Source organism: Lepidochelys kempii, chromosome 10, assembly GCF_965140265.1.
Source record: "Lepidochelys kempii isolate rLepKem1 chromosome 10, rLepKem1.hap2, whole genome shotgun sequence".
Lineage (NCBI taxonomy): Eukaryota > Metazoa > Chordata > Testudines > Cheloniidae > Lepidochelys > Lepidochelys kempii.
This window is the reverse complement of record NC_133265.1, coordinates 57,823,515-57,835,544: the sequence shown is the minus strand read 5'-3', so window position 1 is coordinate 57,835,544 and position 12,030 is coordinate 57,823,515. Positions and strand designations below refer to the sequence as shown.

General features: G+C 45.0%; 1 protein-coding gene across 2 annotated transcripts in view; it reads left to right on the top strand.

Annotated features, from left to right (window-relative positions):
* The window catches only part of CHRFAM7A (CHRNA7 (exons 5-10) and FAM7A (exons A-E) fusion), a 117,385-nt gene that overhangs the window by 10,635 nt on the left and 94,720 nt on the right, over positions 1 to 12,030 (top strand). Inside the window, exon 1 of one of the 2 annotated variants that reach the window (XM_073303720.1) lies at positions 10,738 to 10,909. The exons of the other annotated variant lie outside the window; for it this stretch is intronic. Within the exon in view, the coding sequence (XP_073159821.1) occupies positions 10,834 to 10,909 (76 nt within the window). The 5' untranslated portion in view covers positions 10,738 to 10,833. Of the gene's footprint in view, positions 1 to 10,737; positions 10,910 to 12,030 lie in introns of those variants that run through there. 2 annotated transcript variants of the gene reach the window in all.

The window sequence follows — 12,030 nt, the reverse complement described above, 5'->3', positions numbered from 1 at the left end:
TCAAAACTTACTATAATCACTTTTGATACTTAAAAGGCTGTAATTGCTTAGATTCCAGTGGCTGCTTCGAGAAACGGAACATGCTGAGATATTTTACTAGCCACTTTCATAGCTGCAAGTCCATAAGTGTTTATCAAAGAGACAATCTCATAGTTCTCTGAGAGTTCCTTTAATGTGACATGCTATTGGGGAATCTCCTTTTCAAAGTTTTCCCTTCTCTGAAGGACCCATGGCCTTTGAAGATGATGCATTCCCACTACAAAAATGACTTAGTTTTGTTCTTCATTTCTCTAAAGAAATGCTCAAAGTTGGTGAGACATCCCTTGAAGAACTTATCGCCAACATGCTTGGAGACAATCAGCAAGAAAACCGTTGTTTCATTGAGACATGACTGGCATCTATTCTAAGGTACTGATGGTGATGAATTTCTTATTCTATCTTCATAGTAACACCACCCCATTTGCTCTTTCTTGTAGTGAGAGCGATTCAGGATGGTGGTAGGAAGGAGATAATTATACATACATAATTTTAAAAGCAGCAGATGATACACAGTATTTGAGTTAGTTCCAAATGCTTGAAATACCCATCACTTCTGGATTAATTAAAAATATCACACGCAGACTTGCCTGACTTTCTGTCCTTTCATGATTGATGGAAGTTGGCAATGAGACTGAGAACATGGGAGTGAGAGGTTGGGAGGGGAGGCTGTACAGTGTAACAATGTGTTGCTTTCATGCAAGATAGAAAATATCCCTGTAAGTTTTCCAACGCCTGCATCTCAAGACCAAACAGAGACACCTTTAACATTTAAAACCCTTCTTTTTCATATCATCCTTATGGCAGATGTATTTAATTGAAGAAATTAAACAATCATAAAAATGCCACATGGACCAAAAATATGGTGCTTTTTAAGATGTGGAGATCAAAACCAAGGTGCTTTTGTGTTTGCCAAACTTTATTGCTCAAGGTTTGGCTTTGCAAAACTGGGATATTTCAAATCTGGGTCCTACTTTGTTTGGATTGCCAAAGTTTGAGTGAATTTGGACAAATGGTTTCCATTTTAACCCACCTTTATGAAGGGCTGCCAGTAAAAGATCAAATTTCAAACAATCCTTTCTTTGAAAGGATTAGAGTTAAGCTTCATTTTCAGAGGCCCTTATTAACATTAGCCTCCGTGCACAAAACTGTCATTTTGGACAGGAATTCATTTAGCTATTTAAAATGTAGGAGATGGTTAAAGAGGAGACTGTCTAGTGTTTTGCTCCAGCAGGAAAAAAAAATTGATTTTTCAGATTCTTATAGATCAGGATCTGTTAGAACTGCAGGCCTAATATGCAGATTTTGTGTCAAAATTAATGGTCTTCTAAGGCACTGAAATTTATGTTCAGTCATTTAAAATTAACTGGGGTAAAGAAAAGAGTTTTGCCAAGTTTCTAGATTGATGCAGTGAGATGGCAAAGTGACAGTGTTATGATGTGATTGCAGTGTCAGTCAGAAGCGACGGCAGTGCCCTGCAACCACAAAATGCCTCACCAGGACTTGACAGAAGCTGAAATGACAGCACCAAGTAATTACTTCTCTAGAAGTCAAAATGGAAATGTGCCTGGTGTGATATGAATGAAAATTCAGGACAGCTCTCAACAGGGGAAAGCACCTGTGGGGTATTTGTTGGGAAATCTCTGATACTTACATGCGTGACACCCAGTGACTAGGCTCCAGCTGTCAGAAGCAGGGAAACCCACTTTTATTTAATTGGACCTACCGTTATAAGAGATACAAAAGTTCATCTCTGGCATAATTGGTGAAGACAATATATATAAAGGCCAAAAGGATGGAACTTTAAAAGATATAGTTATGTCGGGATTGACCAGATGGCACTGTTACCCATGATTTTACATGTTTTTATTCTTACCATGTGAGCACTGTTAAGTCTTAAGAAATACTGCATTGTTGTTTGATGATTATGGGTTCTTTTTTTAGAAAGTTGTTGCAAACAGCAAAAGAATTTACTCTCTGCCTTCATCTCTCTACCTAGAGTCAATTTTGGGGGGCAGAGTTGCTTTCTGGGATTTAGTTCTGGGTCTGGTGTTTAACATCTTTATTAACGACCTGGATGTAGGAATAGAGAGCATATTGAACAAATCTGCTTATGACTCAAAGCTGGGGGGGAGGGGGCAGAAGAGGTTGCCAACACTTTGGAAGATAAAGCCCTCTGAATTTTAGCTCTTGATAAATCGGAGATCTGGGCTACAGCCAACAAAATGAAATTCAACAAAGACAAATGTAAGGTGCTTGTGAGTGGGGGGAGAACAAACACACAAATACAGAATGTGGGATAACTGGCTTGGCAGCAGCACTGCCAAAAAGGATGTGGGAGTTGTGGTGCATCACAACCTCAACGTGATGCTGCTGCAAAAAAATCAAATGCAATTATAGATCGCATTAACAGAGGCATAGCATGCAAGTCACAAGAGTTGATAGTACAGCTCTACTCTGGTTAGGCCTCAGCTGGAGTACTACGTCCAGTTTTGATCACTAGTATATAGAAAGGATGTAGAGAAGCGGGAAAAGACCCAGAAGCGAGTGACAAAGATGATCAAAGGGGTTGAATGCAATCTATATGAACAAAGGCTGAAGGAATTGGGTATTTTTGCTTAGAAAAGAGGAGATTAAGAGGGGACATGATATTGGTCTTCAAATACTTGAAAGGCTGCCATAAAAAAGGAGAAAAGTTGTTCTCTCTTGCCACAGAGGGCAGGACAAGAGGCAATGGGTTCAAACTACTGTATAGCAGATTTAGATTCAATCTCAGGAAAAACTTACTAACTGTAGAACAGTAGGACAATGGAACAGACTGCCTAGGGAGATTGTGGAAGCTCCTTCACTAAAGGTTTTCAAAAGGAGGCGGGAGGGCCATCTGTCTTGGATGGTTTAGACACAACAAATCCTGCATCTTGGCTGATGGTTAGACTAGATGACCCTTGTGATCCCTTGTACCCTATGATTCTCTGACATTGGTGTTGGAGCTGAGATTTCAAAAAAGGACAGACTGCCTGTGCAGTGTTTGTGTCCACCTCTGTTCAAGAACTGGTGTGTGTATATATATTATAGAATCATAGGACTGCAAGAGACTTCGAGAGGTCTTCTAGCACTCAAGGCAGACTGAATATTATCTAGACCTCCCCTGACAAGTGTTCTAAATATTGTAAATAAACCAGTTGCATTAAGGAAATAGCTAGACTCCAACTCACTGACGTTTTCTCCAGTTGGAACCTGACCTGTAAGACTCTAAGATCTGCAACCTCTTGATAAGGGGATGACAATACTTTTATAATGTCAGAGTAGCCCAGAAAGAAAAAGAAAGTCCAAGAAGTACAATACATGGTTACATTTTCAGAGGGCTGATGCCACTGTTTGAATAAATTAGACCACTGTAAATACAACACCAAGCGCTTGCTAGGACTCACCTTAAAATCTGAATGTATGGGAAGTAACTAAACAGTTACATAAAATATTATTTGAATAATTAGAAAATTTAAATATTCAGGAATGAGTTCTCTTTTGTAGGGCAAGCAACTAAACTGCTCACATATATTGTAATTTACTTTTTTTAACTGAAAGGCATATTCTTCTAGCCTATTCTACATCTATTGTATCTGCTCTACATGACTTGCAATATCAGATCTCTTATGACAAGGCAAGTCCTGGGTCACTGCAGTCATACAATAATTAGATCAAAGTCAGAAACCACTACAGTCCCTTTCTAGTTGCATCTGAATCACAGTCACTTTTGCAATGGTATAATCTCAGGACTGTTGTATCATTTTTCTGTCATGTTAATTGCTTTGCATGGCCTAGGTCTTTGCAGAGAGAAAAAGATCTTCACTCACACTCACAGATATGAACCAGTCACTGCACAATCCTAATAATTTTGCAGTCCACTAGCAAATCACTTTGAATTGTCTTCAGTCCTTGTCCCCTGTGCATTGACAACTATACTAAGCTTCCTTATACTGTATATGAAACTAGAAGAGCTCTCAGGTATAAATGAGCTATGGTTTATGTAACAATGGGGGGGAGGTTCACATAAGCTTTAATGCAGGATTTTGCAGCTTTTTCAACAGTAGTTTTCTGTGCTATTTGGGTGGAATATACCCCTGTGCAGAAGGCCAATAGAGACCTTTGCACCATTAAAATTTCATGTAAGCTCTCAAAATAGGGTTTAAGTGAGATCTATGCAATGCCTAGATGTGCTGCACAGGAATACATTTCTCTTTTTGCATAAGAGAGAGAGAAACAGGCCACATTTTCAAGTTAGACAAATAAATTTGTGCAGATATTTGCTTGCACCCAATCTTACTCTTCAAATGCACGGCTTTCCTAATTTTACTGAGTATGACTCAATCACAGATGTGTATGGATACAACTGTATTTTCTAATTTTGAAAAACTGGATCAATATGTTGGAAAAACAAAATAATTTATATTCAGTAGTGGTTTTTTGGTATGTTAATAGTTCTGCATTCTACATGCTACCCAGAAGTGGGTGCTCAAGATTTTCTGCAGATATTTGTTTGCATTTTTAAATGAGTTTGCTTTGACCATTGTGACAAGATGAAGCAGCTCTCTGGGAAGGGCTAATGGATCCCTGCCTATCACATGGCTGGATGACATCTGTAAGAAAGAGGAAGCTGGACCTACAGGGTGGACTGGAACTGAGTGGATTTTTCTCCCTGAGTGTTGGAGGCAAGGGAAAAACCTTGGGGGACTGAGATAGCATTTGTCAGCAAATTTGTTTTCTTTTGTGTTATTTATGTCCTCTGTTTACAAATTATAAAGGGAGCCCTGAGTCAAGGGTATATGAGGTTTCTTATCTGCCCAGGCTGCTGAAACAGCCCAGGAATGTACAGCGATGCTTGCACCCTTTTCGGTTTGCTTCATATGTCTTTTCACTCTCTATGAATATTCATGATAATATTTTAAACTTGAGCCACTTCCTGTGAGCAGTCACACCAGAAATCTCATAAGAGTTAAACTCCAGTGAGGGAACAGAAATAATACCACAAGATTTATGTGCCCACTCACAGCTAAGCATCAGAGTTCACATTATGGATTTTTAATTTAATAGCAAACTATGGAGTATATAAAATGGATTTAATAACTTCAAATAACAAATGTGAGCTATTCCACAAACAGAAAAATAAGATTTATCAAGGAAATTATTTGCTATGAATTATTCTCTCAGCTCTTCTATTACTGGAGGTTGGGCTTCCATACAATCCATGAAGAACAGACTTTTCTTTTTAACCTTTCCTAATAAACAATTAAGTCACTGATTTATTCTGAGTTTCTACAGGTAAGTGTTAATTAGTTTATTTTTACAGCAAGTTTATTCTTTATTAATGTTAATGAGCTCATCGTTGGTAACAGCAGAATTTTTATAACTGAGTTTGCTTTTAATTACTAAGAAGGAAAGATGTTGAGGACCCTAAATGGTTCTAAATAACAGGGTTGTGTTTGTCTTTAACTGGCATATGTTGAGGTGATAGAGCAATGCTCAAACATGGAAGCTCAGTCTAGAGCAGTGCTACTCAAAGTGGTGGTCCGTGGACCGGTGGCGGTCCGTGAGCCATTGGCTGCTAGTCTGCTCGCACATTGGAAAAAAAAACTGCTGGTTCCCCACATCAGATAGCTTGAGAAGCACTGGTGTAGACTGCATAGGGCAAAATTCACAAAGGGTCTTAGGTGTTGCAACACCTAAGGGTGCCCTGTCACCTAGTGGAATTCATAGCTCGGAGTTAGGTGTCCAGGCACCCCATCCATTGTAGGGCTTCACAGAAGCCAGCAAGCTGAGCAGGGAATTGCCTAAGCTACTCACTACTGAAGAAGCACTTAGGGCCTGTATCTACAAAGGGACATATGTGCCTCTTTGTTAAGGATTCATGGCTGTGAACCCTCTTCTGGAGTTAAGTGGCCTGAGCCCTTATAGCCAATAGCCCTGGGGGTAGGGCACTCACCGGGGATGCAGGCGATCTGCTTTTAAATTTCTTCTTTTTGATTTGCAATTTGGAGGTAAGTCTCCCAGATCCCAGGCGCTCACCCAAACGGGGGGGGGGGGGGCTGCAATCCCGCACCTGGGTGGGGGTTAGACTCAAGGACCCGCGCGGTCCCTCTCGCTGCTCCTGGGATTCTATACGGGGCGCAGCGTGAGCCGCTCCATTGCTGCTGGGGCAGCAATTGCGACAGTTACAAATGCAAACTTCAACATGGTGCTGACGCCGCGGGGGAAGGGGCCTTTGGGTGCACCCAGGCCTGGCTGGAACTGCCCTGCCCCCTCGTCAGGCTGCGGGGAACAGCAGGGGTCTCCCGCGCCCCACCCTCGCTTGCAGGGGCGGCCTGAGGCTATGGCCCCGGGTCAGCGCACCGCAGCTGGGCCCCAGGACCAGCTCTGGCCGGCCGGCTGCGCTGGCACGTGGAAACCTGCCCTGCAGCCTCTGCCGCGCGGGCTGCTGAGCCCCACCCGGCGCCGGCCGGCTGCGCGCAGCCGCAGCAGGTGGAGAGGCTGGGGCTGGGCTAGTGGGGGCCGGCTCCTCCAGCCCCCGCGCGGCAGGCAGACCCGCGGGGGAGGGCCCGAGGAGTGGGGGGGGCAGGGCCGTTCGGCGGCCAAGTCGCGGGGGGGTGGGCCAGAGCGGCGGGATCGCAGCCCGCCAGCAGAGGGCAGCGCTGAGCCGTGGACGCGGTCCCCGGGCGGTGGGTCGCGTGCGCAGGTGGCTCCCTCAGGCGGCCTGTGGCAGAACCAGAGCGGGCGCGGGCAGCCTCTGGAGCCGGGCGCTGCGAGCAGCTACGGCCCGCGGGGCGGGCTGGTTGCAAAGGGATGATGGCAGGGGGAGGAGAAATGCTACCGAGCGCTGGCTGGAGCGAAGCCGCGGGCAGCTGGGGGTTTGTCCCCGATTCCCAGCTCTTCAGTGCTGCCGAGGATCTGATTCCAGCCCAAAAATCAGTCACAGTCTCAGCCTCAGGCAGAGCATTTAAAAGGAAGCCACTGAGGCGTTACCCTGTCAGAAAAGTATATCCCCTGGGGGGAGAGTATCCTGTGGGGGCGGAGGGGATTGGTCTTGATGACTGGACACGCCTTGTGTATTGTGTGGTTTCAAATGAGCATGGCCTTTCCGTTGCCTCAGCTTGCACCTCATTGGCCAGTGTGCCAGAGAGGCTGCAGGAAATACACCACCTTATATGTGAAAAAGCAGAAATGTTCTGCTCTGCTCAGGCTGTGCACACTTAGCTGTTGCTTTTCCTTCTTGGGCCTGAGGGCAGGCACCTAGGTACCAAGTGACAGGCCCTTTAGAGATAACCAAACAGATGGTAGGTAACTTAGGTGAGTAAGTGGCTCTTCAGAGTTCAAAACTAACAGTGACTGATAAACTACAGTTTTCTCTATTATTCGATGAACGCTCACTGTCTTCTATCACAGATAAGCAAAACAATAGCAAATATCTGCTAAGATGCAGTTGTCCAGGACGTTGAACTATTGTAGCAAAAGCACAGAATCTGAGGTCAGGGATTTGAACCGAAAGTAATAACCCACTTATTGGCTTAAAATACTTTAAACATTGTAAATGGGAAACACAGTCAAATATTTTAAAATACATAATAAATGTTGCATTTATCACGATTATTTTCCAAATTTTGTACATTAGAACTGCATCAGGATCTTTTCTATTCAATCATGTGTTTGTCATGAAGTCATCCTTTATGTTTCTCAGAAATACAATGTGACAGCTATTTATGGGGTGGCTAAACTTACCAAAAGCCATTTTAACAACTAAAAGTAATCAGAAATTGATCCTACACGAGTCAGCTAGTCACCAGCTCAGTCCATTGACCCCCCCCGCCCCCCCCGGGACTGCTATTAACTTTCCATCTGACATTGCACAGTATAACCCATGTCATGGAGCTCCTGACCACAGAAAGTCTGCATGGAGAAGGGTTGATTTGTACCAGTAAATCTTGCATTATGGTGTTGGAGAGGAGAGAACACAACAAGCCAGCACAACCTAAAATGTGGTCAGGGTTGGCTAGCGGGAGTGGTGAGCTCCATGCAATGCCTGCTGTTGGAGATCCAATGGAGTCTCAACTACAATCGATCTTCATCATCGTATCCACTCATTATACTCCACACCTGAACATAGCCATTATATGAACAATATACCCCCATATCTCAATGTCCGTACTTTGACCTGTTAAACTTTTACTCCCAATCGGGGAGATTGCAGATTATGTACTCCTTACGCCATCCGTTCCTAAACCGAATTTCGCACCCCTTGATAATATGTACCTTATTCCCTGATAACCAGAAACTTCTATGCTTAAACTCTACTGTTTTCTTTTTACTTCCACATCACGAGCAAGGGTAGTGCAAACATTGCCACCCTCCATGAGACTGAATCCTTGGTCTGAAATGCACTGATATCTGCTCATGCAGGGAGTTGCAGTTTGTACTTTGTTGCCCCAGCAGGATTCAGTCAATCCCTAAGAGTGAAATTCACTGGCTCCCTTAATGTGGCTACAGAAAGGCCCAAGTGCAACTGAAGCACCCTGGCTGTGCTGTGTGGAAGGAGGCTGGGAAGAGAGGCTATGCATGAGGGACTCTGCATCTTTCTACGTACTGTGGGACTGAGGACTTGTCTACACACACATTGCACCGTGTATAGTTAGTGATACAGCCCCTCTACTGCACATGCAGTTAAATTAGTATAGTTTCTTCTTATAAGGTAAGGGGAATAAAGTCTAACAGTATAGCTACATCCACAGGAGGGATTAAATAATTTCAGTAGGAAAACAAGTCCCTAACTGAAATAATTGAATTGGTACAAAACAGTATGTAGACCAGACCTAAATATCATGGTGTCACTCCTCCACATCAGTATCTGTGTTTGTGTAGGGACTAGGGATGTGTGCTTAAGCTGAGAGAGAGCGTGAGGAGGTGGAGGCAGAATCAGTATATCCATGAACTGCAGGGATCCACTGTGTGTTCTGCTGTTAGGAGAAAAATTTCATCTACATATTCCCAAGCTTCTCCCCACCCATTTACTCAGGTTCTGCACATGGGCTATGGATTTCAGGCTAAGTGAAAGTTTCTGGCAAAATAGGTACATTAAAAAAACCCTCTTCATAAATTTGTATTTTGACTATTTCTAGCCAGTTCCAATCAAAAGTACAGAGTTGCGGCAAATTTTTTTCTCCTAAGCGCTGATTACTTAGGATTTATGGTTTTAAGGCAGTAGCCTAAGTGTTTGTTTCCCTGGAAATGTGCTTTTACTATAAGTTACGGTTTAGTGAACTGTAAATGCCACACAGATGCTGATCTACGAATTAGCAATTAGTAAACCTCTCCACCAAAATGGAGATGTCTCTTTGCAAATCTGTGCTTCACAGAAGGTTTAAGCAAGGGTGTGTATGATGGGGTGAGGTGAGGTGGGGTGGGGGAGAAGGGTGGCTGTTATGACTACATTTTACTGGTTGATGAAGTGATCCCTTTATGGGATTTGTGTATAAATTTAGGTTTGTTAAAGTGCTTCAGTATCCTTTGGTTGAAAGACAAGCAAATATAGAAACACTACTGGGTATAAAGTAATCCGATATTTTAATACACTCCTGAACAGCTTTAGAAGCCTGATCCTGATGAGTAGCTTCAATGCCCGTTGAAGTCCATGGATGTGAAGGATGCTGAACATCCAGCATTTGGCACCCAGGAGGACTGAAACCCTTAAGGAAGAACATAAAAATATTAATAGCATGTAAAGGCAATTTTTTTTGAAGGAAAGGAAACCAGACCTTGGAAAACTAAGATTTTTGTTGCTTCAGTGTAAGAGCAAATGGACCTGAATCTCATTGGGTGAGTAGCATGGCGAGGGTTTGAGGCTGTGGGCTCCGTACCAGATCTGGCTGAGTTTCTGGTGTCCTTTAAAAAAATGTGTTTAGTGTCATCAATAAATCAGGGGCCATGGATTTCTCCTGCAACTCTTTTTAAATTACATGGTATTCTAGACACTGGGGAAAAAAATAACCATCTCACACTTGAGCTCCCAGCTCTGTGCGGCAGCTGGGATCTAAAGGGCACAGAATGGTTCATGCATATACGACATTATCTGATTCCACTTGCCCCCCAAAACAAATGTGACTAGGGGTCAGATCCTTGGCTATGGCTGCACTGCACACAGTGCAAGTCAGGGTTGGGGTGGGGGGCAACAGTGACTTAAAGCTCTCCTCTGCAGTCCTTTATCCTGCTGCAGCTATGGATAGACCAGTACCCTTCTTTGTTAGAGCAGCAAGTTCATGCCAGGGCCAGTCTGCAATGGCACCTGAAGCTGAAGGCACTGCTGAGGAGCAGCATGGCATAGGGGGTCCCAGACATGCTCTTTTTCCTTGCTACCCCAGCAGCCTGGAGTGAGAGAGGCAGAAAGCCACCTCTGCACGAGCAGAGCATCTTACGTGGGGTTATCCTCCCCGGGGCCAGTTAAGACCAGTGTGCAAGGGGTTGAGCAAGGTAGGAGTGGGGGCTCTTATTTTTAGCTTTAAGTGCAATTAAAGGTCCAATCACTAGAAAACTGATCAGGTTCCAATAAGGTGCTCTCACTTAAAGGACCACCAGAATGTATATTCCTGTCTTATTAATAAATGCAAGTTTGGCACAAGTTTTGCTTTTCCCTTATTTGTCCCAGGAGAGGAGCCCCTATACTGCTGAGTCAGCTCCATTTACTAGGAATTGCTGGATTTGTGGCCGCCCCAGCGTCTGACGACTGTGCAGAGAGAAGTGTCTCAGCAGGCAGGGATGAGCCAGAGCTCCTGCCCCCCCTGTGCTTCGTACCCTAAAGGAGAAGGCTGCAGCTCAGCTTGGTTGTTAAAATGTGAGCAAGAGTAGCTTGATCCTGCGGTAGCAAAGTGCCCCTCTTGGAGTGAACTGCAGAGACTGGCAGTGGGATGGGGCCAGAGGGGAGTTGTGCCTGAGTGACTGTCACAGGGCTGAGTAGCCATGGAGGGAGGGAAGGGTGGAGAGTGAGATCCGCTCTTAGCTCACACACACAGCCCTATAAAGCTAGGGCTGCTCCGTTGAACGGGCTGCATTTCTCCAGCTGCTGCAACGTCTCTGCCTCCCCTCTGCCCTTGCCTGAGGGTCTACAAGGATTAAGGAAAGTAGGGAAAGCCATTACGTGCAGGAGGAGGTGGAGGGAGGGGGGCAGTCATTAGCATTCCTGTGCTGTGCCTGAGCTGGCAGCATCTCAAGGAGAGATCCGGGGCCAGCCCAGGAAGGGAGCTGGGACCAGGAAGAGGAGCTGGAGCCCTGTTCCTGACACCCCGTCCCCCAGAACCTCTCAGCCCTGTGTGCCACCAAGCACTTGCCTTCTAGTTTCTGCTCTGCGTCTCTTTCCCTTTCTTTATCCTGCTCTGAGTGCCTGTTTTCGGCAGCTGCCTGGCTGATTTGGGGCTCAAGCTGAACTTTGCTTCTGGGTCTGGGGCTCTGCAGCTGCTGCACTTCCCTAGCGAGGCTGGGGATGGGACTCCGGGAGCTGACTGTCTGGCTGATCGTGGCTGTGGGGCTCGTACATGGTGAGTGGACTTTTGTGCTTCGCTTTCCCTTTCTGCCCCTTGTGGCTGTGTATCTGAGGGCTCTGCTTGCCCACACATCCTTTGCTTAGCCCCTTCTCTCCACAGGGTTCGGGCTGGAGTTTACTGTCCTGGTTCTTAGTCATCAGATGTAGCCTGGGTGATGAGGCCACTGTGCAGATGCTCTGCAAACTGCCCCTAGCCCAACAGGTAGCCATGAGCAGTGTTTGGCAAGCTGAGAGGAGGGGATGTGATCCCTAATGTGCTGGCATGTAAGGGATACCCATGTGGGTTAGGAAGAAAGACAATTGCCTTTAAATCCTTTTGGAGAGTCTTCTGCAGGACTCTTCTGCAGTGGTGGGTGGACTGATGCCCACCCCCAGATTGTTCCCTCTCCCCACATCCTGCTGTTGCATTGGTGCTC